The 26131-nt window shown below is 57.8% G+C and overlaps 3 protein-coding genes across 9 annotated transcripts in view; 1 reads left to right on the top strand and 2 right to left on the bottom strand.

The window, feature by feature from the left end:
• PEBP4 (phosphatidylethanolamine binding protein 4) overlaps positions 1-1423 on the bottom strand; it is a gene marked incomplete at its 5' end in the record, with an annotated part of 72304 nt that extends 70881 nt beyond the window's left edge. The window contains 2 exons of the mRNA XM_082072784.1: positions 173-496; positions 1376-1423. Of these exons, the coding sequence (XP_081928910.1) occupies positions 173-496; positions 1376-1423 (372 nt within the window). The remainder of the gene's footprint in view (positions 1-172; positions 497-1375) is intronic.
• A 506-nt stretch (positions 1424-1929) lies between these two features.
• RHOBTB2 (Rho related BTB domain containing 2) lies at positions 1930-13021 on the top strand. Of its 2 annotated transcripts, none has more exons than XM_082072714.1 (10): positions 1930-2048; positions 6413-6614; positions 6763-6866; positions 6968-7153; positions 7257-8284; positions 9250-9368; positions 9444-9594; positions 9674-9762; positions 10261-10366; positions 10443-13021. In XM_082072714.1, exons 1-10 carry the CDS (start codon positions 2017-2019, stop codon positions 10679-10681), a joined length of 2256 nt encoding a protein of 751 aa, XP_081928840.1. In that variant the 5' UTR covers positions 1930-2016; the 3' UTR covers positions 10682-13021. The 2 variants fall into 2 exon arrangements, with proteins under 2 accessions (XP_081928840.1, XP_081928839.1); XM_082072713.1 differs by lacking the exon at positions 1930-2048 and adding an exon at positions 2971-3365.
• Positions 12573-26076, bottom strand: LOC309450065 (tumor necrosis factor receptor superfamily member 10A-like). 6 transcript variants are annotated; one of them, XM_082072717.1, is made up of 13 exons: positions 26028-26076; positions 25801-25924; positions 24308-24687; positions 17337-17460; positions 16978-17166; positions 16691-16819; positions 15988-16102; positions 15810-15901; positions 15621-15716; positions 15463-15503; positions 14863-15003; positions 14377-14458; positions 12573-14241 (listed from the first exon to the last, which is right to left on the bottom strand). In XM_082072717.1, the coding sequence occupies exons 4-13, from the start codon at positions 17347-17349 to the stop codon at positions 13952-13954; spliced, it is 1188 nt and encodes a 395-aa protein (XP_081928843.1). In that variant the 5' UTR covers positions 17350-17460; positions 24308-24687; positions 25801-25924; positions 26028-26076; the 3' UTR covers positions 12573-13951. The 6 variants fall into 6 exon arrangements, with proteins under 6 accessions (XP_081928843.1, XP_081928842.1, XP_081928841.1 ...); XM_082072716.1 differs by lacking the exons at positions 24308-24687; positions 25801-25924; positions 26028-26076 and adding an exon at positions 21085-21367; XM_082072715.1 differs by lacking the exons at positions 24308-24687; positions 25801-25924; positions 26028-26076 and adding an exon at positions 21085-21366 and having other exon boundaries at positions 17337-17463.
• Between the last annotated feature and the right edge of the window lie 55 nt (positions 26077-26131).

Below are 26131 nucleotides of genomic sequence, written 5' to 3'. Positions count from 1 at the left end.
CCCACATCCCCAGCAGCACAGGGTCCCTTTGTCCCCACTGTTCCCCCATCGCAGTCGGGTTGGGCTTTGCCATTTTTGCAAAGTGCTGGTTGGAGACTTTTCCTGCCTGCTGGGTCCCAATGGGTATTAAACCCATAAAAACCATTTGTCTGAGCTGCCATCTCCTCCCTGCCTGAGCTCTCCCAGTCCTGCTGATGGGAATGATGCTGATGGGAATGATGCTGATGGGGATGGTGCTGATGGGGATGATGCTGATGAGGGTGATGCTGATGAGGGTGATGCTGATGGGGATGGTGCTGATGGGGATGATGCCAAGGAAGATGATGCTGATGGGGATGGTGCTGATGGGGATGGTGCTGATGGGGATGATGCTGATGGGGATGATGCCGATGAGGATGGTGCTGATAGCAATGATGCTGATGAGGAGCCCACATGGATGCCCCGGGCAGCTGCCCTGAGCAAGGCGGCCCCTTGTAACATCATCCAGGAAGAAAAGCTGCAGGATTTGGGGTGTTCAGAGCAGAGAAATGGACGGGGAGACTAATTACTGTTCCTGGATGGATCTAGGGAAGGACCCAGCACCTTGATGGGTCTACAAAACCCAAGGGTAAGGTGCTTGGAGCGGGGGGTGAGCGCTGGGGCCACTTTGTGGCCAACCCAAGTGGCTGTACAGGACTTGCCCTCCCAAGGGCTCTCTGTCCCCAGGGTAGCGGGGTGACACCATGCAGGACAGCAGGGGGGAGCCCACGTCTGGGGGTGTTTTCACAGAGTCCTTCTGCCCTCTCCTTCCAGCATCTGCCAAGAGCAAGAGATGGAAACCCCGGGGAAAGGCAGCGCCGCCGGGAAGATGACCGCCATGGCACACAGCCTGTGAGTATCCCCAGCGCCTCTCCTGCGGCCACTTTCCACAGGGACTTTGCTCTTTGCTCCCTTCCGACACGCGCCACTGCCACGGCTCCGTTCCCCATGGATAAGACAGAAAATCACCGCAGGGTTTAGGGCAGAGCTCCAGCATTAAACTCTAGAGAGTCATAAAGTTTACAGGGAAGGGCACAGCCGGAGCAATGTCCACTCCTGCCTCTGATAACTGGAGAGCTCCTTCGTTCCTTGCTGGGGAGGGGGACGTGGAGGATGCTACGAGGTGAAAATGGGTGCTTATTGTCAGTGGTGTGAGCTCCCGGGTTTAACCCCCAGCTTTCAGCCCTGGGGTTTGGAGCTCTTTGCTTGGGAGCGAGGGTGAGTACGGAGCCGGGCAAATGGGAGCAGTTCAAGAGGCTTAAATCAGAGAGAGACACGGGAGCAGGGAGCGAACAGCCTTTTAATGAGGGATGGTAATTATTGCTTTGTAGGCACGCCATGCCCTGGGCAACCATACCATGCCACGGGCAACCATACCATGCGGTGGGCACCTGTCCCGTGCCATGGTGTGGGCTCACTGGGGGGCAATGGGATGTGAGTCGGCTGAGACTCGTGTTTCTCCTCCCACGGAGGAGAGGGGCTGTGAGTAGCTGCCCCACGCTCTGCAGATGTTCCTGAGCCCCTTCCTATGCCCGGTTCTCTCCTCCCGGCAAAGCCTCCTGCCGGTAACGGGGCCCGTGCAAGCGCCGCAGCCCGAGTGTTTCGACTGCAAGCGACAATCGTGCTTTTGTTTTGCCTGGCAGGGAGGGGGGCAGGCGGGAATTCGGCTGCCCAGAAAGCTGCCAGGAGCTCTTTTATGCCACAATTAAGCACCTGCTACAAGAGAGCAAATAAGCCAAATCATGCGGCTGGCAAACAAGCTTTACGTGTTCCTTCCCCGTGACCCACTCCAAGAAGAAGAAAGCTGAAAGCTGCAGCTCGCCTGCTCGCAGCTCCCGTTGCAGGGGAATAAATAGCTTTGCCGTGAAGCCCAGAGCTTCGCCGCTGGCTCACGGTGCTGGTGTGGGCACAGAGGCAGCACCGGGAGCTGCCTATGCCCAGCTCGAAAGCCAAAGGGCTCCCCCCTCCCCAAAATAAGCGCCTCCATCTCCTTCTACTATGGAGAGAGAGATCCCCGTCCTGCGAGTTAGGTGAGGCGGGGGGCCGGGATGGGGGGCTGCGCTGGGTGGTTGTTGGGGCTGCAATGCCGAGGTGAGGCGAGCGGTTTTGACGCCGGCTGACGCGGTGTTGCATCAGTGCCGGCTGCGCCGCGGGCTGCCGGCCGGCCTGATCTGGGCAGAAAGCGAGCAGGGGGGGCCGAGCTTAGCGTGGCTCGGTGGAGGCGATGCGGGGGGGGGAGAAAGGCAGCTGAAAGCCTTGGGAGAGGATGGCGAAGCATCACATGATGCGGATATACGGGGTCAGAGCAGCGCGGCCGGCTCACCGGACGCCTTTCCCGGCAGCCGCGCTGCAAAGATGACTCTGAGTTTTTTATGCCCTGGGGTGGCAGGGCTGGGGGGGCAGCCCTGGGGGGGCTGTGTGGTGAGGAGGGGGCTGTGAGGAGCGCTGGGGTTCAAAGGCAGAACTGCAGAGTGTGGCCTGTGCTTGGAGAGCATGGATGGATGGGGCAGCTGCGCCCCCAGAACCAGCCGTGCAAGGGGGTCCTGGGGCTTGTGTGCAGCCGCACGGGGGGGTCTCCCCCACCACGGCCCCAGCCTCAGCCGGGCTGTTTGCCTGGCAGCACCACCAGCACCACACGTGAAACCAGGGGAGGGGGAGAGGTGACCAGAGGAGGGGGCAGGCAGAGAGTGCAGGAGTGAGGTGGGGGGTAAAGGAGAGCGGGGAGGGTCGGATGCAGGGGGAGGATGGAGGTGAGATGAAGCAGGAAGACGAGGGTGGGATGCAGCAGATGATGGAGGGCAGGGGGCAGGGATCAGGGGCAAAGAGGGGGTCCCATGCAGGGGCGGGTTAGGGGCAGGATGGAGCCCCCCCCGGGGCAGGGCTAAGGGCAGGATGGGGGTCCCATGCGCGGCAGGATGGGGACCGAGGTGCCCCGGCCCCTCTGCCCGCCCCCATCCCGGTTCCCCCCCATCCCGGGTACCCCCCCCCCCGGTCTCTCTCAACCAATGTACGGTGGCGGGGGGGGCGCGGAGGTGGGGCCTCGGCGAGGCCGCTTGTTTTTTGTGAATGAAAGGCGGGGCGGCCCCGACTGCAGCGCGCCGCTCCGCGCAGGGCTCCGCGCAGCCCCGGCCAGCGCGCAGGGCTCCGCGCAACGCAGCGCAACGGGCCGCGGATGCGGAGATCGGAACGGCCAAGGTGCCGGGATGGGCCCCTGCGCCCCAGGCCCTGAGCCGCGCACCGCGGCGCCCAAGCGCGCAAAGCCGAGCCGCGCAACCTGCGCCGTGGCCATGTCCGGAGGGGCGAGCCCGGCCCCGGCCCCTGGGAGCCGCCGCTTCGTCTGTGTTGGTGTAAGTACCGGGGACCCCCCCCACACACGCTCCTTCCGCGCCTCGCTCCGCCTCCGCGCATCCTGCCCCGCCGCCCGGCCCGTTTCCCGGCGCAGGGGACAGCGAGGGGACAGCGAGGGCCCGGCCCCTTCCCGATGCACCCGCAGCCGCCTTGCGATGTCCCGCATCTCCGGCCCGGCCGCCCCGAGCACCCCCGAGCCGCGTCCCGCACCCGGCCCCGGTGCAAACTGCACCGCCGGTCCCTTTGCAAAGCCCCTTACACCCGGCCTAGGTGCTCCCCAGCTTCTTTGCGATGCCTTGCACCCCCGATCCGGGTGCTCCGAGCACCCCTGGTCTCTGTGCAAAGCCCCGCACCCGCTCCCGGTGCTCCCCAGCCCCCTTGCAATGCTTTGCACCCCATTCGGGAGCTCCGAGCACCCCCAGCCCCTTTGCAAAGCCCCGCACCCGGTTCTGGTGCTCCCCAGCCCCTTTGCTATACATCGCATTCGGGTACTCTGAACCCCTCCGGCCCCTTTGCAAAGCCCCGCACCCGGTGCCGCTTCCCCCGGTGCCGGTGCCGGGCCCGGCCGCGCTGCAGCCCCGCTCGGGGCCCCGCTCCCGCACCCCCCCGCCGCGGCCTGCACAGCCCCGGCTGCCTCCCCGCACCCCCCCGGGCTCATCTCACCCCCCAGCCCAAAGCAGCCGGGAGGGTCCCGGGAGGTGCCGCGTTATTTTTGCACTTTGCTGCCGGTTTTGAGGCGGTTTCCCCCCGGTTTGGGGGTTCTCCTCCCCTGGCGAGGTGCGGGATGGAGGATTTTTAGCCTGGGAGTTGCTAAGCGACGGCTCCCGGGGTGATGGTGCAGTTGCCTTGGCAACCACGGGCTGGGCGGCCTGGAAGGAGCAATTTTGGGGTTCTCCTGGGGAAGGGGTGCGTGAATTGGGTGCCTTTCTTTTGGGTGGGGGGTTGCAATGGGCAGAGAGAGCAGAGCCAGGGGGGCTGCTGGCCGGAGCAGCCCTGCTCCCCAGGGAAGGGCTTTTGCTGGGGGTTCTGCGATGTCTCAGGTTATTTCTTGTTCCCCGCTGGGTTTTGGAGCTGTCCCTGGGAGAGAGGTGGTGGTGAGGAAGGTGAGGAGGGGGTTCTGCTGAAATTGTCACTGCAAAGAGGCTCAGCCCCCTCGCAGGGTGATGCCTTGTGGGTGGGGGGCTGCGAGCCACCCCCGCGGGGCCGCTGGAGTTCCCCCAACACGCTTCTGCTTTATTCAGAGCCCTCATTTTGTGCCCGCTGCTGTCCCTCTCTTCCTTCCCTCACCGCAGGCTCTGATCCCGTTTGCATTTATCCCTTAATTCCCTCGGGGCACCGGACTCACCGAGCAGGCTCCCAAGTCCCCGGTGCTCGGCTGGATGCGGGGCAAGCATCCAAACTGCCAACCGCAGTTGTCATCTCCATGTGCCTTCCCCCCACCGGCTGAATGACTGGGGAGCGTGGCTGGCCCTAAAAATAACCGCAGCGAAGCTCCCTGAGCACCAACACCCCCCGCTCGCAGATCTCCTGGCCCTACCGAGCAAAGCTGAGCCCTGGGAGGAGCAGGGGGACCGGGGACGGTGACAGAGGGGGATGTGTGACATGGAAACGAATTTCCGGGTGCTAACGGGGAAGGAAACAACCTGCCATGACTCCTTTTCGGCGTGCAGAGCCCAAGGCGGTTGCTATCCCTGGTTTGCAATGCCCTCAGCAGGCAGCATTCCCCGCATCCCAAGGGATGGAGGGGACATGGTGACAACTACTCGGAGAAGTTTTGCTTTGGGACCAGCCGATGTCGAAGCGCTGGCACCCAAAGCGACCTGGATTCGTGCCACTTGCCTTTGCCTACGCTTGCCCACAGGGCTTGTGGCACAATCCTGCCCAGTCCCGAGCCCTTTCACGTGCCGAATGCTCCGGGCTGGTGTAGGCAGGTGTGCTGGGAGAGCCTGCGCATGGGAGGGAGGTGCTAACATTGGGAAGTCCTTGCCAGGCTGCTCGTTTCGGGACCTGCGTCCCTGGTCCCCGTGTGCAGGGCTCGGTTGCCATCGTTACCGGATATTTTAGCTCACTGAGCCTTTTGCGCTGGTGGTTTATTATAGCAGCTCGGAGGCCGGTGCTGGGAGCAGGTGACAAGGGGGAAGAGATCGGTGGCTTTGGGAAGTTCAGAGCAATTGCGATGTGTTTTGTTGTGGATTTTTTTTTGTCCTTCTCCCCTTCACTCAATCTCCTCCAGTTGGAAATCTCATAAATCCCTGGCTTAACGCTGTGATGAGTTAATTCTGGCTGATTTAGACTCTGGGGCTCTAAATAGGCAAAGGGTGGTAAACCTGGGCACACGTCCTTGCAGGATAGGGGCTCTTCGCATCAGCATCGCAGCACCCAGAGCACCAACCTCCCTCTCGGGAGGGTTTGGGTCGTGCCTGGTCCTGGGCAGCCGGTGATGCTGGAGCCTTCCAAAACCTGATGGCTGCTGAGCCTCCTGGAAGAGTAACGAGCTTCGTCTCCTTAGCTGGGAGCAAATAAAATATCACCCCCAGAATGGGGTGGGAAACGGGGCGCAAACCCAAGACGGGCAGGCGGAGAAGCTGGCAGTGCCCTGGTGTGCGCTCGCTCGGGTGGATCTGGAAGCTTCGTTTGCAAACGCTGGAGAGGGAGAAAGGGGAAAGGAGGAGGGGAAAAGAGGAAAAAAATAGAAAGCCTCATCTCACATGAACAAGCATGAGCCAGGGCCGGAGAGACGAGGAGGGAGGAGGCTCGGATCTAACGCAGGGCATGTGTCTGACGCGCGGCAGAGCAACGCACGCTGCCACGGGAACATTAAATTTTAAAGGGGACTGGCGGGGAGCGCGGGCAGCTGCCTGCACTTGCTGCCTGCGCCGGGGCTGCCGCTCGCTGCAGAGCTCCCTGTGCTGCCGGAGTCTGGCGGCTCCACCTGTGAGCATCAGCATCATCTTCTTGCTTCATCCCCCTCGGCATCCACCCCATCCACACACAGCCCGCCCGGCTCGTCCCGGCTGTATTTGCTGACCCCTCCTTCCCCCGGCAGGTCCCAATTAATGGATTCTGACATGGATTATGAGAGGCCAAACGTAGAAACTATCAAGTGCGTCGTGGTCGGGGACAACGCGGTGGGTAAGACCCGGCTCATCTGTGCCCGCGCCTGCAACGCCACGCTGACCCAGTACCAGCTCCTCGCCACCCACGTGCCCACGGTGTGGGCCATCGACCAGTACCGCGTCTGCCAGGAGGTACGGGCTGCTGGGGACCCCCAGGAGATGGAGTTGTGTGCTCACAGTGGGGAAACTGTGAATTATTCCTCCATGCATGCGATGGAGACAGCATCACCCTTGCAGGGTTTGAAGACTCAGGAGCTGGATGGTGTTTCTGTTCCCGCAGGTGCTGGAGCGCTCCCGGGATGTGGTAGATGATGTTAGCGTGTCCTTGCGGCTCTGGGACACCTTTGGTGACCACCACAAGGACAGACGCTTCGCCTATGGCAGGTACGGGGGAGGCAGAGCCTCGTGCTGCCCTGGGCAGGGAGGGAGGGCGATGCCAAAGCTCCATCGCCAAGCTGGACGTCGACCCTCCTCTCTCCTCACAGGTCCGACGTCGTGGTTTTGTGCTTCTCCATCGCTAACCCCAACTCCCTGCACCACGTGAAGACCATGTGGTACCCGGAGATCAAGCACTTCTGTCCCCGCGCGCCCGTCATCCTGGTGGGCTGCCAGCTTGACCTGCGCTACGCCGACCTGGAGGCCGTCAACCGGGCACGGCGCCCCTTGGCCAGGTGGGATGAGTCCCTGGTACCCTGGAGATGTCCCTGCTTGCCCAGTGCTTTCTCTTTACCATGTATCTGAAGAGGTTTCTTCATTATCTCCCCTCTTTTTCAGGCCAATCAAACCTAACGAGATCCTTCCCCCGGAGAAGGGGAGGGAGGTGGCCAAGGAGCTGGGGATCCCCTATTACGAGACGAGCGTGGTGGCCCAGTTTGGCATCAAGGACGTCTTCGACAACGCCATCCGCGCCGCCCTCATCTCCCGCCGTCACCTGCAGTTCTGGAAATCCCACCTCCGCAACGTCCAGCGGCCCCTGCTCCAAGCCCCCTTCCTGCCCCCCAAGCCCCCTCCACCCATCATCATGGTCCCGGACCCCCCTTCCAACAACGAGGAGCGCCCAGCCCACCTCTTGGAGGACCCGCTGTGCGCGGACGTCATCCTGGTGCTGCAAGAGAAGATCAAAATCTACGCACACAAGATCTACCTCTCCACCTCCTCCTCCAAATTTTACGACCTGTTCCTCATGGACCTGAGCGAGGGGGACCAGCAGAGCGCCGTGGGGCACGGCTTTGGCGGGGCGGCCGTCACCGCGGCCGCCGAGCGGATGCTGCACCAAGAGGAGAGGCACCACGGGCGGGATTTTCTCCTCCGAGCCGCGAGTTTTGATATCTGCGAGAGCACCGAGGAGAACGGATCCGGCCAGCGCAAACCGTGCCTTAGAGCCTCCACCAGTGACGGGATCCTGCGGGGCAACCGCTACGAGAACGGGGAGCGCGGGCTGCGGCGGGGACGGGACCTGTCCTCTTGGAGCCGGGCGTTCACCAGCATCCAGGAGGAGATGGCAGAAGATCCGCTGACCTACAAGTCCAAGCTGATGGTGGTGGTGAAGATGGATGCTTCCATCCAGCCGGGACCTTTCCGGGCCGTGCTGAAGTACCTATACACCGGGGAGCTGGATGAGAACGAGCGGGACCTCATGCACATCGCTCACATCGCGGAGCTGCTGGAGGTGTTCGACCTGCGCATGATGGTGGCCAACATCCTCAACAACGAGGCGTTCATGAACCAGGAGATCACCAAAGCCTTCCACGTCCGGAGGACCAACCGGGTGAAGGAATGCCTGGCCAAGGGGACTTTCTCGGGTACGGCTGCCCAGGGCAGCGGTGGAGTCACCGTCCCTGGAGGGGTTGAACAGACGTGGAGATGAGGTTCTTGGGGACGTGGGGCAGTGTAATGGTTGGACTCCATGAGCTTGAGGGGCTTTTCCAACCAAAATCATTCTATGATGACTCCAGCCCAAGGGGAAGGATCGTCCCTCTCCTTTTGGGGAGGCTGTGCCACATGGATGGGGGGCTCGGAGCTCTGGCTGTACTGAGGTCAGAGGTGCTCGTTTGCCTTCCCTGGGGTTTTTGGTCACACTTTGCACTTCTGGGATTTTTATAGCATTTTTTTCCCAAAAAGCATGAACGCGCTGGCCCTTCCCCAAGGTTTCCGCCCCCCCAGCCCTCCCGGCAGCTCTGTTTATTTATGGGACAGCAGCAAAGGCGACTTCCTTCCCTCCCGGGTCTCCAGATTGTCACAGCACCATCTGATTTACGAGGAGCGATGTGGGACTTCCCTGACCCCGTCTTTCTGCCAGCATCACGTGCCACCAGCTTGGACCGTGATGTCCGGGGGGGTGTGAATGTCCCACCCTCCCTCCGGCTGGGTTTGTTTCACGAGGATGGACCTTGGTGTGGTCAAACTGTCACTGGCAGGGGACAGATGTGTGCTGGCCCTGCTCCCAGGGTGGAGATCGCTGTTGTTCTTCCCAGCTCTCCCAAGGACTCAAGCTTGGGCGAGACATTAGTTTCCTGGGTTTTTCCCCATTTTTGTTCAAACAGTTCGTAGTGTTTCTTGGGAAAACCCCTTGGAAGAGCTGGAGCCCAACCGCCGTCCTTCCCTGAGCAGGTGGAGGATGCTGGGGAAAGAAATAAGAGATCTTTAGATAAATTATAGGGTATTCCAGGCTGTGTCGCCTTCCCTCTGTGAGATGTTTTATGGCAGGGGGTGGCTGAGCCCTGGGTGACGGGGACGGTCCCAGTAGCATCCCTCTGCTTGTCCCCAGATGTCACCTTCGTGCTGGATGACGGTGCTATCAGTGCCCACAAGCCCCTGCTCATCTCCAGCTGCGACTGGATGGCCGCGATGTTCGGCGGCCCCTTCGTGGAGAGCTCCACCAACGAGGTGAGGAGGGACCCCCGGAGGGTGTGGGGACAGCGGGGGACGGCCGTGGGGTGACAGCCGGTGTGTGTCTCGCAGGTGGCACTTCCTTACACCAGCAAGAGCTGCATGCGGGCGGTGCTGGAGTATCTGTACACCGGGCAGTTCAGCTCCAGCCCCGACCTGGACGACATGAAGCTCATCATCCTCGCCAACCGCCTCTGCCTGCCGCACCTGGTGGCTCTCACCGGTGAGTTGAGGTGTCCCCGCCTCGTCCCCAATGTCACCCCATCTCACGGTGACCCCGTAACTCTGTGTCCCCCCCACAGAGCAGTACACGGTCACCGGTCTGATGGAGGCGGCGCAGATGATGGTGGACATTGATGGGGACGTGCTCGTGTTCCTGGAGCTGGCTCAGGTAGGACGTGGTGGGACAGGACCCTGTGCAGGTGGGGTTGGGATGGGGTGAGATGCTGAGCGGTCTGTTAGTGCTGGGGGTGATGCTGTCCTGACAGAGGGGACAACCAGGTCTGGTCTTGGGTGTCTGTGATGGAATAGGGTGAATCACTCTGAGGAGGGACTGAGGGACATGGGGGTTCAGCCTGGAGAACAGGAGGCTGAGGGGAGACAGGGACACAAAGAAATGTCCTCAGGTTGCGCCAGGGGAGGTTGAGGTTGGATCTGGGGAACAATTTCTTCCCCAAAGGGCTGTGGGGCATTGGAACAGGCTGCCCAGGGCAGTGCTGGAGTCACCATCCCTGCAGGGTTGGACAGACGGACATGAGGTTCTCAGGACATGGGGCAGTGCCAGGGGTGGGTTAACAGATGGACTCGATCTTGAGGGTCTCTTCCAACCAAAATGATCCCATTATTCTACTCTACGATCCCTCCTGCATCCCGGTTCCTTCTCTTCCAGTTCCACTGCGCCTACCAGTTGGCCGACTGGTGCCTCCACCACATCTGCACCAACTACAACAACGTCTGCCGCAAGTTCCCCAGGGACATGAAGGCCATGTCGGGAGGTGAGCGGGGACCGGGACGGGGTGACGGGGGGTCCTGGTGGTCCCGGCGCTGCCCTCACCGCCCGTGTCCCCACAGAGAACCAGGAATACTTCGAGAAGCATCGCTGGCCGCCGGTGTGGTACCTGAAGGAGGAGGATCACTACCAGCGGGCCAAGAAGGAGCGGGAGAAGGAAGACTACCTCCACCTCAAACGGCAGCCCAAGAAGCGGTGGCTGTTCTGGAACGCCTCCTCCTCCCCTTCCTCCTCGCCTTCATCGTCGGCAGCCACAGCCTCCTCTTCCTCCTCCTCGTCCTCCTCCTCGGCTGTGGTTTGAGAGCCCGGCTCCAGCATCCCTGGGAGGAGACGGGGAGGAGGAGGAGGAGGAAGGGCGGGTGACCTGTCCCAGCCGTGGAGCGGATGCCACCGCCCGAAGCCCCGGAGGACACGGTGGTCGCAGGGACCTGTCCCCGCAGAGGGACGCGTCCCCCGAGCCCTGCTCGCCCCGGCAGAGCCCGAGCAGCAGGAGAAACTCATGTTTACAGGAGCACGAGGGCTGTGTTGTGCTTTCATTTTCAGCTTTTGTTTGGGACATCAGCAGCATGAGGAAGAAGAAGAAGAAACCCATCCCACTTCCATTCTAATTTGTAACCACAAGCTGCACAATATGGTTTGTTTGTTGGGTTTTTTTTATCCAATGGCATCTTGCCACCCTGGGCAGCCGGAGCCGCTGTGGGGGTCTTGTCACCCCCTTCGACTTGCAGGGGACCCTGGTCCCCAAATGCCACCAGGCACTGCAGCATCCCTCCTTCTGCTCACAAGCGGGGTCTCCCCTAATTGGGGGAGCAGGAGAGGATGGGAGCTCGCTCCTTCCCCCCTCTAACTTTTCACCTTGTTTTTTTTTAAAAAAGAAAGAAAACTTAATGCAAAAAAAACGAAAGAACCCCAAATCCACCCCCACTCCCAACGTGCCACCCCAGAAACCAACCCCAGGCCCCCGGCTTGGGATTTTAGCCTGGAAGGCTCCACTGTAATAAATGGTTATTTTAAAAGCCCAGCGTGGTCCCTGTGTGTTTGGGAGGACACGGGGCCGCCTTGTGCCCGGCTTGGGGTGACACCTGCACCCCCCCGCCATGGACAGGGACAGAGGAGACGCACCGCAGGATCCAACCATCAAAAACAACGGTACAGAGACGTGGCTTTGCCATTGGATTAACTTTGCACGTCCCACCCGCATCCTTGTAGGTGCATGAACCCAGGAGACAGCACCGTGGCCACAGGGGCTTTGTGGGACCCAAACCTCAGCTCCGGGAAGGGGAAAAAGCTCCTTTAAGCCCCTCCCTGGCCAAGAGGCTGCTGCTGGAGCGAGCGCGGAGGGCTGATCCGGGCAGGGATGCCCCCAGCGCTGTCCCCTCCCGCTCCGCATCGCTCCTCGTCCCAGTACCGCACAGAGAGTCGCTGCTTCCGCACGCTCATCCCCGGATGCAGGAGCGAGGTGGCAGCTCCAGCGAGCTTACACACGGTGTTCTCACACTTTGCAGCACCAGCGAGCAGGTAGGATGATGAGTTTCTTTCCCTTTTGAATAATCTCATTTGCCTTCCCCAGGCCAGGACTCCAACTCTCCGTGTGCCGGGCTCGGTGGGAGCTCCCTGCCCGGGTTTGCAAGTTTGGGAGGCAAAATGGCTGCCCAGGATGGGACCCGGGGCACGAATCCTCCCGGCTGGTCACCAAGCACTTACCCCACACCCTGAGAAATGACCTGCGTTATGGATAAACCCCATGCAGCGCAAAGCCTGGCAGGCAGCTCCAAAAGGGGTTTTTGGGGCAAGCAGAGCCCTTGTCTCACTGAACATCACATGGATCTGCAACGTGGCTGTTGCAACACACAGAGCAGGGGGCACCGAGGTCCCCCCGGCAGCATCAGCTTCGTCACGGGCTCAGCAGCATCGCTTGGCCCCGGGGTCCTGGGTCAAGGGATTGAATTTCAGCCTCAGACTTTTACAGGCGATTTGTGAGCACAGGACTCAGCACAGGGGAAAAGGCAGAGCCCAGGCTGGGCTTGTTCCCCGCAGCAGCATCTCTGGGGGGACCGTTCCCGGCGGGATGCGGGGGTGACACAGCGCTGATGCCACGCGGAGCAGCTGCTGAGCATCTGGTCCAGCTCCTTCCGTGCCCAAAACCTAAAAGAGGCCGTGGCAGAACAAACAAACAAGATGAGAAATCAGGAGGCTTTTTAGAAAAAGTTTATTCTTCCTTCGTAAAGAGAAATGTAAAAACTGGCTGGACCAGAGCTCTGTATAAAAAACACACAACCATGCATAATAAAAAAACAAACACTACTATTTTTATATTAGGTTTTAAGTTAATATGTACACGTTTACAGTTACTAAATAAATACATAAATACAAACTTTGTGCTTTGTCGATGGGGTTTTTTTTAAGGGGCGGGGGGACGGGTGTGTTGCTGGTGATGCCCCTTGTGCTCCCACCATCCTGGGACGGTCCTGGCGGGCTGTGCTGTGCTGGGGGGGCAGGATGTGCCCGGCTCAAGTAATGCAGGAGTTTTTCCAGCCAAGCTGTCCCTGAGCTACGTGTAAGTGCCAGAACAAGGGGCAAAGTGTTTGAGGAGTGACCCAGCCAGCTGGGGGATGGATGGTGGGTACTCGCAGTGACCTCAGTGCATTCACCTCTCTGTGCTGGGGACAGCAAAGCCACCCCCGTGGCCAAGGGAATGGGCACAAAGTGAGTCGATCGAAGACATGGAGAAGGTTTCTGCATACCGATAGTTTGCTGCCCACAGTCTCCATCCTCGCTCCTTGCACTGACCCCTTACTTAGGCAACCCCAGTGATCACAGAGCGAAGAAACCGTCCCCACAGACACCTTCCACCAGACCAGGGTGCTCAAAGCCCCGTCCAGCCTGGCTTTGAACACTCCCAGAGAAGCTGTGGGTGCCGCATCCCTGGAAAACCTGTTCCAGGGCCTCCCCACCCTCGTGGTGAAGAATTTCTTCCTTAGATCTAACCTAAATCTCCCCACTTTCAGTTTAAAGACATCACCTCTTGCCCCATCACTACATGCCCTTTGTAAAAAGTCAACAGCTTGGAGAAAGTAACCCAAGAACCCAGTTAATGCTTGTCCACCGAGCGCACAGTACGGAGCTTGCTGGCCAGCAGAAGAGATGTTCTACAAGCAGAAGCCATTGCACGATGCCAGGAACCTCTCAAGGAAATGATGATCCAGTTAAAAACCATGGGAATGCCTTCTCTGCACCGACCCTGAAGACATCCATATAGTACCAATGCTTCTGTGCAAGACAGTCCCAGAGGCAGCTTTCAAAATTGTTTTAGGCTCTTTACATTGGTCCAGTGAATCAAGGTAGCAGCTTGGATTTCCTAAGCAAGCACCAATATGGGAGCCTGTAGTTTTGGCTGAGAGAACCATGAGGTTTGTTGTTCCAGGAGAGGATCAAGTCCCCCGGGTTCAGCTTAACTGCACAATGGCTTCGAAAAAAGAGAATACTTATTTAAAGATAAAACTCAAGTTTTCTTCCTCAAGTATTCACAACTTCAGTTTGAAGTAAGGACACGCAGGGCCTGCCCCGCTCCTCAGCTCGCTTCGTATTGGAACAAGCCCTTCTGGACCAGTTTGGAGGCGATGTCCTCTGCAGTCCCGCTGAGGTTGATCTCGTGCAGCGTCTCCAGCAGCGTGTTCACAGACGCGTTCATCCCCTGTTTGTTCTGCCACGTGTTGAGCATCTGGTAAAAGGGCTCCTGCGTGAACGGCTCGTTCATCGCGAAGGCAATTTCATTCTCCAGCAGATCAAGGGCTCGGCCGTATCTTTTCCAGTCCTTCCAGAGCACGTTTTCGGCAAAGATGTAAAAAGAGCGTCGCAAAACTAGAGGGAGGGAAGGGAAAAAGCTCAGAGAACAGGGTAGAGCATGGGCAGATCTATCAGAAAGGATTTTGGCCCAAAAAGCTCATCCTGGAGGCTCACCCCCCTTCAGCACATCCTCTGCACCCCTACACTTACGGTTAACAGGGTCTTCTTCTTGCACTGGAACCAGTTTCCTCCTGGGTTTCACATCGGTATATGAGGTCCTTGGCATCGCCTCCTGGAAAGACAATGTCCTATAACCCCCGCCAAGCCCTGGCACAAGCATTGTCCCCAAACGCCATTAATGGGGGGGTTGAGGACCCTCTCCCTGTGGGGCTGTTGGGGCAGAAGATCTCCACACCCGCCCTGGGACACCCATCGTTTCCAAGCTTTGGCCTTGTGGGTCCTGGCCAGAGAGAGAAGAGCTGTCTGCTCAGCATCAGCATCACAACTGCAGAGAACCACGACAAGCGGATTTTGCAGTTCTGAACCCAGAACAAGGCGGAGAGAACCCCCCGCTGTCTCTGTGCAGAACTCGTGGTCCAGCCCTGGAAGTTTCCCAGGCTGATGAGCTTGGGGAAGGCAGAGGAAAGGATCAGCCCTCAGCCGAGCGCGATGGAGCACAGGGACACGCTCACGTACCTCCAGCTCCGGGGCTCTGGGTGTCACCGAACCCGAATTCAGGTCAAGCAGCCGATCCCGGGAGACCTCCTCATTGTGGATGTTGTCCTGTGTCCCCAGGCCACCCCTCTGGCTACATGGCAGCTGCCGCACCAGGTAGTCCTGTGGCAGGAGAGAAGCACAAAGCAACAGAGTCAGATGGTATCAGGAGCACAGGGCTCACACCAGCCCATCAGGGATCACAGAATCATAGAAAAGTCTGGGTTTGGCGGACCTTTTTAGGTCATTTAGTGCCAGCCCTGCCATGAGCAGGGACATCTTCACCCAGCTCAGGTTGCTCAGAGCCCCGTCCAGCCTGGCCTGGGATGTCTCCAGGGATGGTTCATCCACCACCTCTCTGGGCAGTCTGGGCCAGGCTCTCACCACCCTCAGGGGCAACAATTCCTTCCTCATGTCTACGGCAGCAGAATCTTCCACTCCTCTGCTCAGCCCAGCTCCCCCACATCCCTATAGGGATGAGACTCATCCCCCAGCTCCTCCAGCCTCTCCAGGAGCTGCAAAGTGGGGAGCAGAGGGTATAGGGGGGGGCTTTGTTTGTGGGGTACCATCCCAGCAACTCACCACGACGCTGCACGACTTCCCGCTCAGGTCTCTGCCGTCTCCTGGAAGATTAAAATCATACTGTGATCCCTCTTGCCCCCAGCCAGGACCCTCTTCCCACCCAGAGCCCCCCCTGGCCAGGGCAAGCGCTCTGGGGAACCCCCAAACCCTGTGCTCACCTGAGGAACGGCGGCGGTGGCACACGCAGAAGAAAATGAGCGACAAAAACACAACCCCAAGTACCACCAGTAAGGGGATGATCACAATCCAGACACCTAGAGTGGATAAAACAGGTTGTGTGGGGAGCTGCTCTTGGTCTCAGCAGCATCCCCCGTCCCGTCCCCCCCAGTCCAGCACCCCTCACTTACTGGATAAGCCGGAGGAGGTGCCGGTGGGGGGACCACACTGGCGGTCGCTGTGCGGGGTGCAGGGAGCCAGCTCCACCTCGCCCTGGGGACACCTGCAAAAGAGGGAGACGGGGCATGTTCAGCATCTGGGGGTTCCCAGCACAGACCCCAGCAGGACCCGCAGCTTCACCCAGCTCACCGGGGCCGGCACTTCTGGCACATCTCACAGGAATGGTCCGGGGAGCAGAAGGTGCCGGGCTTGCAGGCACATTGGGTGTTGCGGTCGGCTTGGCAGGGACTCAGCTCCACCTGGTCTGCGGGTGAGAGGAGAGGTGGCTCTAACCCCAGCCCCGCCGCGCTCCTCCGCCCCCTTCCTTCGTTAAAGTGGCTAACGACCCCGAGCTGACCCACAAGCCTGGGGCAGACCAAGTCACTCTCTGCTGCGGAATATCAGCCTTACCCTGTCCTGCCTCAGACCTCAACATGCCCAAAAGCATCAATGCTCCACCAGCAGCCTACGATGCTGCTGTGAGCTCAGTCCTCCTGGTCCTTGCTGGGCGGAGGTCTCGTGTCCAAGCTTTGCACAAGGGATGCTGCATTGAATGGAGATGTAGGTCTGGCACAAGCCATTACACCAATTCACAGAATTACAGAATAGTTTGGGTTGGAAGGGACCTTTATAGGTCATTTAGTGCCACCCCTGCCATGAGCAGGGACATCTTCACCAGCCCAGGTTGCTCAGAGCCCCGTCCAGCCTGGCCTGGGATGTCTCCAGGGATGGTTCATTCACCACCTCTCTGGGCAACCTGGGCCAGGCTCTCACCACCCTCAGGGACAACAATTCCTTCCTTATCCCAGACCCAGCTGAACCCAGCATCGCCCCCATTCACACCAGCTCATACCTTCCCTACATGTCTGGCAGCCAAGGCACCTGTGAAACCCGTTCGGGTATTCGGTGTATTCACTCTTGTTACACGGCACACACTTGCTCGTGCCATTGGGCTCTACACAGTGTTCTGTAACGTAGGTGCCTGCAAGAAGGGGTGGAGGAGAAAGAAAGGGTGTCTCTGTGAACAGACAGCACAGGACAGAGGTGTCTTTGCAGAAAGGAAGTTGATTCTGCTCTCAGTGCAAGTTAACAGGCAAATCAGGAACCATCAAAAGGAATATTCCCATAAAGAGTCCTTACATCTTGGGACAGCAGAGCAAGGGAGAGCCAGAGCTCCCACTGCCTCCTTGCAAGGACACAAGGAAACAGCCTCAAGTTGCGCCAGGGGAGGTTGAGGTTGGATCTGGGGAACCATTTCTTCCCCAAAGGTCTGTGGGGCATTGGAACAGGCTGCCCAGGGCAGTGCTGGAGTCACCATCCCTGGAGGGGCTGAACAGACATAGAGATGAGGTTCTCAGGGACATGGGACAGTGCCAGGGGTGGCGGAATGGGTGGACTCTATGATCTTGAGGGGCTTTTCCAACCAAAATGATTCTCTGACGTGCCAGCTCTGCAGGTAGGAACACAGTGAGGTGGGGCAACGTTTGGGACCATCTTACCCGCGGGGCACATCTTGCAATAGCGACCACTGTCTTGGACTTGGTAAAAGTCTTTCCCTCCCACGCTTGGGTCTGAGAGATCCCTCCTATTCACTGGTGCTGCAGCAGTTCCCAGAGCAAACTCCTGCTAAAAAATATAGAAAAAACTGGGTTAAAAACCACCCCGAGTCCACAAGGCAAGGGAAGAAAGAGATGGGCAAGAGCCGCTCTGCCCAGTGTGTCCAGATGAAGTGGGAGAGGAGCACTGGGATGGCTCAGAGCCGCTGGACCCAGCGGTCAAACCTCCCCTTGATGCAGGAGAATGTCAATTCCCCTATACCAGAGTGGTTTCTTTCCTTGGCAAAGCCTAAGGAGACGGTTTGCAGAGGGAATCCCCATGTGCCAGGTTATCAGAACAGTAACGGCTCGCTAACGCTTCCTGAGGATAACATCAGGTCCCCTTTCCTTCCCCAATTTCTGAGCACGTGAACCAACAGCACCGCAGAGAATGGAAGGGCAGGGAAGAGGAACCAGGAGGGCGTTTGTGGGGAGGAAACCGGCCCCATGTCAAGGCTGGTATGCGCTCCTGTGCCCACATAAACACCCGCGCTGCTCCGGGCTCCCGGGGGACAGCACGACCTCCAGCGTTTCCGCGTTATTCCCATTATCTCGCTGCGGATCGCTAAGCGAACGGCCCGGTTTCTGCCAGTTCACTCCACACCTTTCCGCTGGCTCAGCTCTCTGTACCAGCTGGGTCGCTCCAGCTGTGGGGGGACGATGCTCGATGGGAACGGCCACTCGGCCCATCAGGGTTTTGGGGGTATTTGGGTACCACGTGCCCTTGGCATCTCAGCCAGCACAAGACACAGCTGCTCCGTGGATACAAATGGATAAAATTGGACATAAATGGATATAAACCTGCTTCCACCTCCAGGCCTGCCGTTAGAGGGAAGGACGATGCCCGGCCACGCTGTGTTCTGCGCAGTCTGGCAGAGGCACTTTGTCCTTCCCCTCCCACACGCGGAGCCTGAAACCTGCCTCTTAAGGCAAATATTTCTCCTGTGAGTCAGAAGCTGCCTTGAAAGGCTGAAACAATAGAGACGCGAGCTGTCCCACCATGTCCTGAGCCTGCCTGGCCATCCGCAGCGCCAATCCCCCCCCTTCTCCTCCCCGGACACTTCCCGCGCTTGTACAAGGAAGGGTGTGAATGGTGAAACCGCCGCAGGTCCGACGGTCACGAGGCTGCAGAGGGTGACGCAGACCCATAAACAACATGGCTGAGACCGGCCAGGTCATGGAGAGGGCAAATCCCCCCCCATCACCACGGCAAAACCTCCTCAAGCCCTGGGACCATCTCCAGACCCTGCCTTGGAGGGATCAAATCCTCCAACAGCTTCTGGCTCCACGTCCCCCACTGCTTCTTGCTCCAGCTGGGAGGGTTTGCAAGTTTATAAAGTGCTTTTCTAGCCAGTTTAGGAGATAAGTTTGGCTCTTCCCTCCCAGCTCTCAGGGCTTTACCCACTCTGGTCTTGAAGGATTTCAGGGAGTGCGACCGGACAACCCATTCCAACTATTCCCACGGAGGAACAAACAAAGTTTTCTCTCCCCATTCAAACTCTGCCAAGGCTGCGAAGGTGATCAGAGCAACACCACAGCGTTATCTCCTGTTTGGAAAGGCCCCAGAGCAGAATCTCATTGCTTTTCATGAAACAACAACTTAGCAGAGCTTGCACAAGTGTACGATAAGGTTATCAGCCCACAGCACCTTCCCCAGCAAGTGCAGTTCAAGTGCAGAGCCCTGGGCAGGGAGAGCTGCCATCCTTGACTATCAGTCTCAAAACGCACAGGGAAAAGCTGTGATCCAGCTTTGACCCCAGGCAAGTCCTAAGTGACTCAAGAGCAGTTTTCACCCCCAGTAAACATCCCAAGAAAGCACCGTTGCCTCAAGGCAGAGGAATTACCAGGCACAGGAATCCTCAATACCTTCATTAACTAAAAAGGTTCTTCCTTCTGGGTGATCAGGTCTGGAAAATAAAAGCTCTGGGAAGTGTTGAGCTTTGAACTTTCCCTTCTTCCATCCCCAATTTGTTTTCCTCCTGAAGTGATCACAAGGAAGGGTTTGGACAGCAGAGGACAGACCCCTCGCTGAACTCCTGACCATGGATGAACACCCATGAAGCACTAATTAAAAGCCCTTGATTGCAGCAAGAGAGGCTCTGACTCAACAGTGTTAAGGACCAGGGATAAAAGTGATGCCAAGCAAACATCTGACGACACTCCAAGGCCACAGGTCTGATGAGCACAGGGGTTTCCCCCCGCCAGGATTTTCTGCAGATGAAATTTGAGCTCCCCAAACCAGAGATCCATCGGCATTCCTGCTTCTCAGCAGCCCGTGGCCAAGGTCCAAGCATGAGGCAACAAGCATTGGTGGGCCGAGGAAGGAACTGCTGCCATAACATCGTACGATTATTACGTGAGGCATCAGCAGACCCGAGCAATTCCACCTCCCCTTCTATTTTAGTGCAAAGTTAAAAAAATAGAGGCTGTTAAGGATGTGCCTGTACGTAGTGGGTTTGGTAAGGATTGATTTTATCTAAATAAACTCTCATTAAAAATATAGGGAAGGAACTGGATGAGAAGTTGACGCTCTTTTAAAACCTGTTGTGGGCACTGCTGATTTCACAGCGACCGCAATTCCAGCGCAGGAGCGGCCACCACGTGTCCCCAGGGCCGCGGCTCCGCTCGCTCGTGGTGGCAGGGATTGCACGTGTCCCCGGATAAAACCCAGGCCAGGATCCCAGGATAAAATTCCAGGCAGGATCCCCTGAATAAAACTCAGGGCAGGATCCCACTGACTTCAGGTGAGACAAGACTTCAGGTATTTCCGAGCTCTATAGCAACGCCCAATCCGCGAAGAAATATGATATGCGCAGGGAGGATTTGCTGCCCTAAAAGCCAGCAGTGTAAAGGGTTTGCGCAGCTTTCGGGCACGCTGGCGGGGCAGCATTCCTGCAGCGGGCAGCCCGGAGCTGCCCACAGCCCATCCCGATGCGTTCGAACACCCCGCGCGGCCTTGGCATCGTCACGAGATCCCGGCACCGAACGGCAAACACGACTTTGGAAGCCGAGGGAGCGGAAATCCCCTCCGGCGTGGGCAGCGCCATGGGGTGAGCCCCAGCCCCACATCACCCCGAATTCTCTCTGACCCTCGTCCCACACCCAGCCCAGCCCCTGCCCCATGGCCCCGGCCCCACACAGCCCCCCATGTCCTGCCAACCCACCCAGGTGAGCCCCTCCAGCCCACACCTGCCCAGGTGAGCCCCACAATAGCCTCAGCTCACCCTATAGCCCCCGTGCCTTGAAAGCCCCTATAGCCTCAGCCCCCCCACATCCCCTGGAGCAGGTGAGCACCCCCCACAGCCCCTGCTTACCCTGTATCCCCAAATCAGGTGAGCCCCCCATAACCCCTGGACCAGCTTAGCCCCACTATAGCCACAGCTTCCCCTAAAACCTCTTACCGATATGAACCCCCACCTCCTAATCCCCCCCCCATAACCTCCAGTAAAGAAGACCCCCCCAATCCCCTGCTCTCCCCCAGGTAATCCCCCAGCCCCGACACCCAGGGGCGCTCCCCATTCATACTCCGGCCGGCCCATTCACTCGCACTGCGCGGCAAGCCCGGGCATGTCGCGACACCACCGGGCAGCCCCCATAGGGGTCCCCAATCCCCGCCGCGGGTTCCCCACGATCGCTCCCCGACCCCACGCACCGTGAACAGCAGCAGCAGCAGCGGGAGGCAGCGCCGGGGGGACGAACCGCGCAGCGCCCGGCGCATCTTGCGCGGGGGGGAGCGGAGCGGAGCGCGGCGGCGGCGGGGACGGCGCGGGGGGGACACAGGCCACCGGGCACCCCTCGGTCCAGACCCGGGCACGGCTTGGTCACCCCGGAACACCCAGCTGCGAGCGCGGTGAATGGAGGAATGGATGGAGCGGCGGAGCCGCGGCGCTTATAACCCGCGGGCGGGGCCGGGAGGAAGAGGAGGAGGAGGAGCAGGGGGGGTGGCCCGGGACAGGATTTTCTACCAAACCTCTTGGTGCTCCTGCCACCACCGAAAAACCACAGCAGGGTTTGGTAACAGCCCGGCAAAGCGGGGAAGCTGAGCTCGCACTTTTAAGCGCAGCTTATTTTCCCGTGCCAAAATTGGGCTCGAAGTTGGGCCACCACGAATGTTTCTCTCCGGGTGTTCTTGCATTTTTTCCCCATCACGCGGCGGCTGCCTCAAGGGAGCAAAGCCACAAGTTTTTTATTTTTCCAAGGAAAAGGGCGTTGCAGAAATATGCCCCGGTTGCCACGGCCACGCAAGGTGCAAAGACACGGCGCAGCTCTGCCAAAACGCTTGCCTGTCTTGCAAAACACTCAGCGTCACGCCGCTGAGCTGGAAAGCGGGGAAATTCCACCTCGGGTTTATTGTTTGGTCTTTTTTTTGGGGGGGGGGGAGCTGAAAGGGCATAAAACTTAAAATAAGTTAAACCTTTGGACTTTCTGCTGTTACACAACCAGCTCTTCTACGGTCAGGTTATCTGGCTGGTGTGTAAGAAAAATGACTTGTATAAAACAAAACCGAGGTGGAGACATGGCGACTTGTTAATCCCTTCCTAGCCCTGAACTCCGAACTAACTAATCCTGGTCTGTGGTAGCGGATTCAACACCGGATCAAAGCGGATTCAAAGCTTCAAGCAGGTTCTGTCCCTCCTTCCGCCACAAATGCCTCACCCTCCGTGACTCATCAAGGGTGAGCAACTGAGGAGGAGCTGATGCTTTTCCAAGCGTGAGAGCGTAAAAATGGTTCACAAAACTCAGGAAGAAAAGATGGTCACAAGGAGAAAAAGCTGCTCGCCAGGTACAGAGATCAGCACATGAAAAATGTGGGTGCCAAGGGGCTGGTGCCCATCTCACCAGCATCATCATCAGCCCCAGGATGCAGAGGAAGGCAGCAAGAATCCTCACTCACATCGATGGGATCAGTGGAGCCAAGCGAACCTGCTCAAAATGTGAATATTTGGGAAGCATCTTTGGTGACCACGCTTGTGCGCCCTGCCATGCTGCGCAGTGGAAATCTGTTCTTCTCCCTTCGGAAGTCAGGGCTTGTCCATGCTCAAAATAATTAAACTCAAGTGTGATTTAAAGGAGAAGAAGAATTCCCACTAGTTTCCTGGGTGGGTGCTTCTATTACAAGCCCCAAAAGTATGCAGGGCCTTTTGTTTAACCAAAACCATGTGTTCTGTGCTACAGATACCCGTTGCTACAGCTGAAGTCATTTGGGTCCTTAGAGAACAATAAATTTTTCAGTTAGGACACAAGAAACGCTGGTTCATTTGCATATTCTGCGCATATTCAGCGGGATGGGGAAGGACCAAAAACCCAACCTGATGCCATTTAGGGAACTGTTGTGCGTGAACTCAAACAGGAGGAGGCTGGACGTGGGGCAAGGGGGGCAGAAGTGGAGCTTCCCAGTTTGCCTCACAGTTTATACAGGGCCCTTGTAGAATGGTTTGGGTTGGGAGGGTCCCTTCCTTTAATTTTTGGACATATCTCAGTAGTGGGAGGCCAACCCCGAGACATCATCCTCCTCCTCCTGCCACACACTTGTTATGAACCCGTGGCGCCTTCTCCGTCTGTCTTCATCTCCCCATTTATAAAATCAGACTAACAGAGCTATCTGCGCTGACAAACCACAGAGATAATGTTTTTGCACACAAAACAAGGACCTCTTTGTGTCTGGCCCGCGGGTATTTAAGCTACAGAGCGAGGTCGGTGATGTGGTTGGCAACGCTCCCCCTCTCCCCAGCCCATCCTGGGGGCTGCGACACCCCAACAGATCCATCATTCACCCACCGAGCAAGAATTTCCACCCCAGCCGTGCTGGCATTTCCATTTAAGGCTGATTTGCAGGGCAGGCTCCGGTCACGGGCAAGAGGAGGGTGTGTTTATCACCCCGGGACAGCCGCCCCATCCTTATCGCCCGCAGCCGCTCATCCCCACGGCTCCCCCTCAACCAGGAGCCCCCCAGGAGCCAGGGACACCGCAACAGAAACATCGGGGGTAAACTAAGCACATTGAGTGGACCCACTGTAGTTTTGGGATACCCCCTGCTTCCTCAGCTGTGTTGCAAGTGGAAAATAAACCACGTGCGAGGGTTTGAGAAGGAATGGATCTCGATCAGAGCCCAAATCACCCACAGAGGACAGCAGTAATAAACGGCCAGCGGGGGAAGCCTGGGCTTATCGGCCACAGTTTGTGGTTAACCTCGCTCGACAGTTCAGACCTTTGAAATATTTGTGTCCTGTCTAAGGCGGCATCTGTTTATTCATTGTCCATCTTTCAAAGAGCTCAGGGGGTGAAGGAGGCTCTAATCTCCCCACCCAGAGCATCTTGATTTTCACTGGGATCCTCAGCACGCCCCAGGGAGGTGATTGCATACGAGCCTATATATATGTATACATATATGTATATATTTTATTTATGAACATCAGCATTGAGTTTTGCATTCAGCTTTTTGCTGCCTCTCATTTGTTTTTGTGCCTGGGAGTGATCTGAAGCCACCCAATAATTCTGACCTTCCCCATTCCAGCTAAAAAAAATTATTTGTCTCATTAGTGCCAGGTTCCTTTTTAGAAGACGGAGAAAAAAGGTTTGTGGGCAGTCGAGGCTGTGAACTTCATGAGAACAGAGCTCAATTCCCTACTGCACTGCAGCAGAGCCGCCTCCTGCCAAACTGCTGCCCAGCAGGACCATGCCACCCCAGCCACACGCTAAGCCCTGAGATTCCATGAAGGGACCGAGCTGCTGCTGTTTTATCTCCTTGCACAGCTGGAAAAGCAACTTTAAAATTGACTTTGGGGGTTATACACTGAGGATGCCTTGAATCTTTTCCCCAAATTTCCCAAAGCACATGGATACGTTCTTCGGCCAATATATATTTTAATTTCTACCTTTTAGCACCGTTTTTTCCACAGCTGAATTTCCAGGAAGAAGTTTCTCATGCGGTAGGATCCTGCAGGGATCAGTGGCACTTGGGTCTTGTTACGGCCAAACATGTGACACCCCCATGTAACAGCCTCTGGCGCCACAAATTCAAGGCCGATTTTCTCAGGTGTATAAACAGAGCCCCACGCGGCTCCTTTGAACAAGACTCACGGTCAGTTGCCGCCGTTTGGCTTCCTGGACACAGCGTTTGCTTTGCTGACTGTGGCCAAAACGTGTCCTCCTTAGAAGGGAAGAGCCAGGCTGGTTTTTGGCAGAAGAGTTCACAGAGAGTCCTCAGGTACAAACGTTTTCGCAGTTAGAAGGCGACGTTATTTTGGGGCCAGCACTGAAAAGGAGGAATATAAAAGTTCAGCTTGACACAGAAAGCTTGGGAGAAGATAAAATAGACTCTTGGCTCTGCTGAGTCATCTCCGGATTTAAAACACGGAGCGGGCTGTGTAAAGGCTGCTCTGAGAGCCGCTGCCTTCCCCGCAGCATCGTGGTCTGGCCAGGGGAAAAGAGCCAAGCTGGTGTCGCCAAACCCTGTGAATGGACCTTTGCTGGCTCTGATTTACCAATGTCACTGCTTGCCAAGATACTGCAAGCCAGCAGGGCTGTGCTAAGGGCTGACTTTAACAATAAACGTGAAATAACCTCAATGAAAACGAAACCAGCAGCCACCTGTGGCTGCGATCAGCCTCACATGGGTGCACCGCAGCCCAAATTGGCTCTGGCACAGCTCAGCCAAGAAAACTTCTAATAAAACCACAAGTTGAAACCAGCTCCATGCCCTGCATCTCTGAGGACTGGCTGAATTCACCCTGATTTCTGGAGAAACCTGGGAGGAACAGAGCAGTTCATCACAGCAGCTACAGGGTTTGGGTCTGACTCAGAGCCTGTGGAATCACAGCACATGCACCAGAGAGCAAAACAAACCTTCCCAGAACCCTGGAAAGTCCAAGCCCAAGGGCTGATTAACCCCTGAGGGACAGGGCACCCCAGCACTGAGGCCCCAGACACAGTTTGATTCCTCCCTGCTCTGCGAGAAACAAGAAGTATCACATACGGTGAGCGCAACAATACGGAAATACCCAGAATTTGGCAGCTCTGCTTAAGTGACAACGTTTGCCTCCCCCTTTTTTGAGTAGCGTTGAGCTTTGCTCTGAAAACATCACATGAAGAAACTCCTCTCTTGCACCTCTCGTGCATCCCCACATTCAGGGAATCACAGGACAGTTCGGGTTGGAAGGGAACCCTCAGCCGCTCCCCATCACACTTGTGGTCCAGCCCTTTCTCCTTCTCTCCACTCGCTCCAGCACCTCAAGGGCTTTCTTGTCCTGACGAGCACAAAACTGACCCCAGGACCAATCGAGGGGATGGTGGCTGCCCTGGGCCTGCTCCCCACACTGTGCTGATACAAAATCACTCCCCTGGGCGTTTTCACCAGGTGCCCACTTGCCTTTGATCCCGTTTGGGTTTGGAGGACACAGGGGCCAAAGCTGACAAGCCCCAGAAGGGGCTTCAAAGGCCTCACCAGCCTCCAGGTCTGACTCCAACGAGAACAGGGAAACACACGCCCCATTCTGCAGAATGACATCACCCCCAATGACATCACCCCCAGTGACATAACCAGGTGACGTCACGCCCGTGCGGGTGTGTTTTGGGGGTGCAGGGAGGGACATAAACCTGGACCAGGCCGCACACTCCCACCCGGTCACTCGGCGGCCGCGGTGCATGACGGGAAGGCAGCGCGCAGTGCGCAGGCGCAGGACCGTACCACGGCGGGCGGG

The sequence above is a fragment of the Streptopelia decaocto genome (genome assembly GCF_964273445.1).
Source record: "Streptopelia decaocto genome assembly, chromosome: 25".
Taxonomy (NCBI): Eukaryota; Metazoa; Chordata; class Aves; order Columbiformes; family Columbidae; genus Streptopelia; species Streptopelia decaocto.
Note: the sequence above shows the minus strand (reverse complement) of the source record. Positions and strands in the feature narration are given on the sequence as shown.

What these genes read in the sequence shown, in the direction of transcription:
- RHOBTB2 (XM_082072713.1), top strand. Translation starts at nt 3,085, where the DNA reads ATGAAAGGCGGGGCGGCCCCGACTGCAGCGCGCCGCTCCGCGCAGGGC. An exon ending in AGTACCGCGTCTGCCAGGAG is followed by an intron (nt 6,615 to 6,762) that starts GTACGGGCTGCT and finishes CTGTTCCCGCAG; the next exon opens with GTGCTGGAGCGCTCCCGGGA. An exon ending in TGGAGAGCTCCACCAACGAG is followed by an intron (nt 9,369 to 9,443) that starts GTGAGGAGGGAC and finishes TGTGTCTCGCAG; the next exon opens with GTGGCACTTCCTTACACCAG.
- LOC309450065 (XM_082072715.1), bottom strand. Translation starts at nt 21,150, where the DNA reads ATGCGCCGGGCGCTGCGCGGTTCGTCCCCCCGGCGCTGCCTCCCGCTG. An exon ending in CTGCCAGACATGTAGGGAAG is followed by an intron (nt 16,103 to 16,690) that starts GTATGAGCTGGT and finishes TCTCACCCGCAG; the next exon opens with ACCAGGTGGAGCTGAGTCCC. An exon ending in TGCCAGAAGTGCCGGCCCCG is followed by an intron (nt 15,902 to 15,987) that starts GTGAGCTGGGTG and finishes CCTCTTTTGCAG; the next exon opens with GTGTCCCCAGGGCGAGGTGG.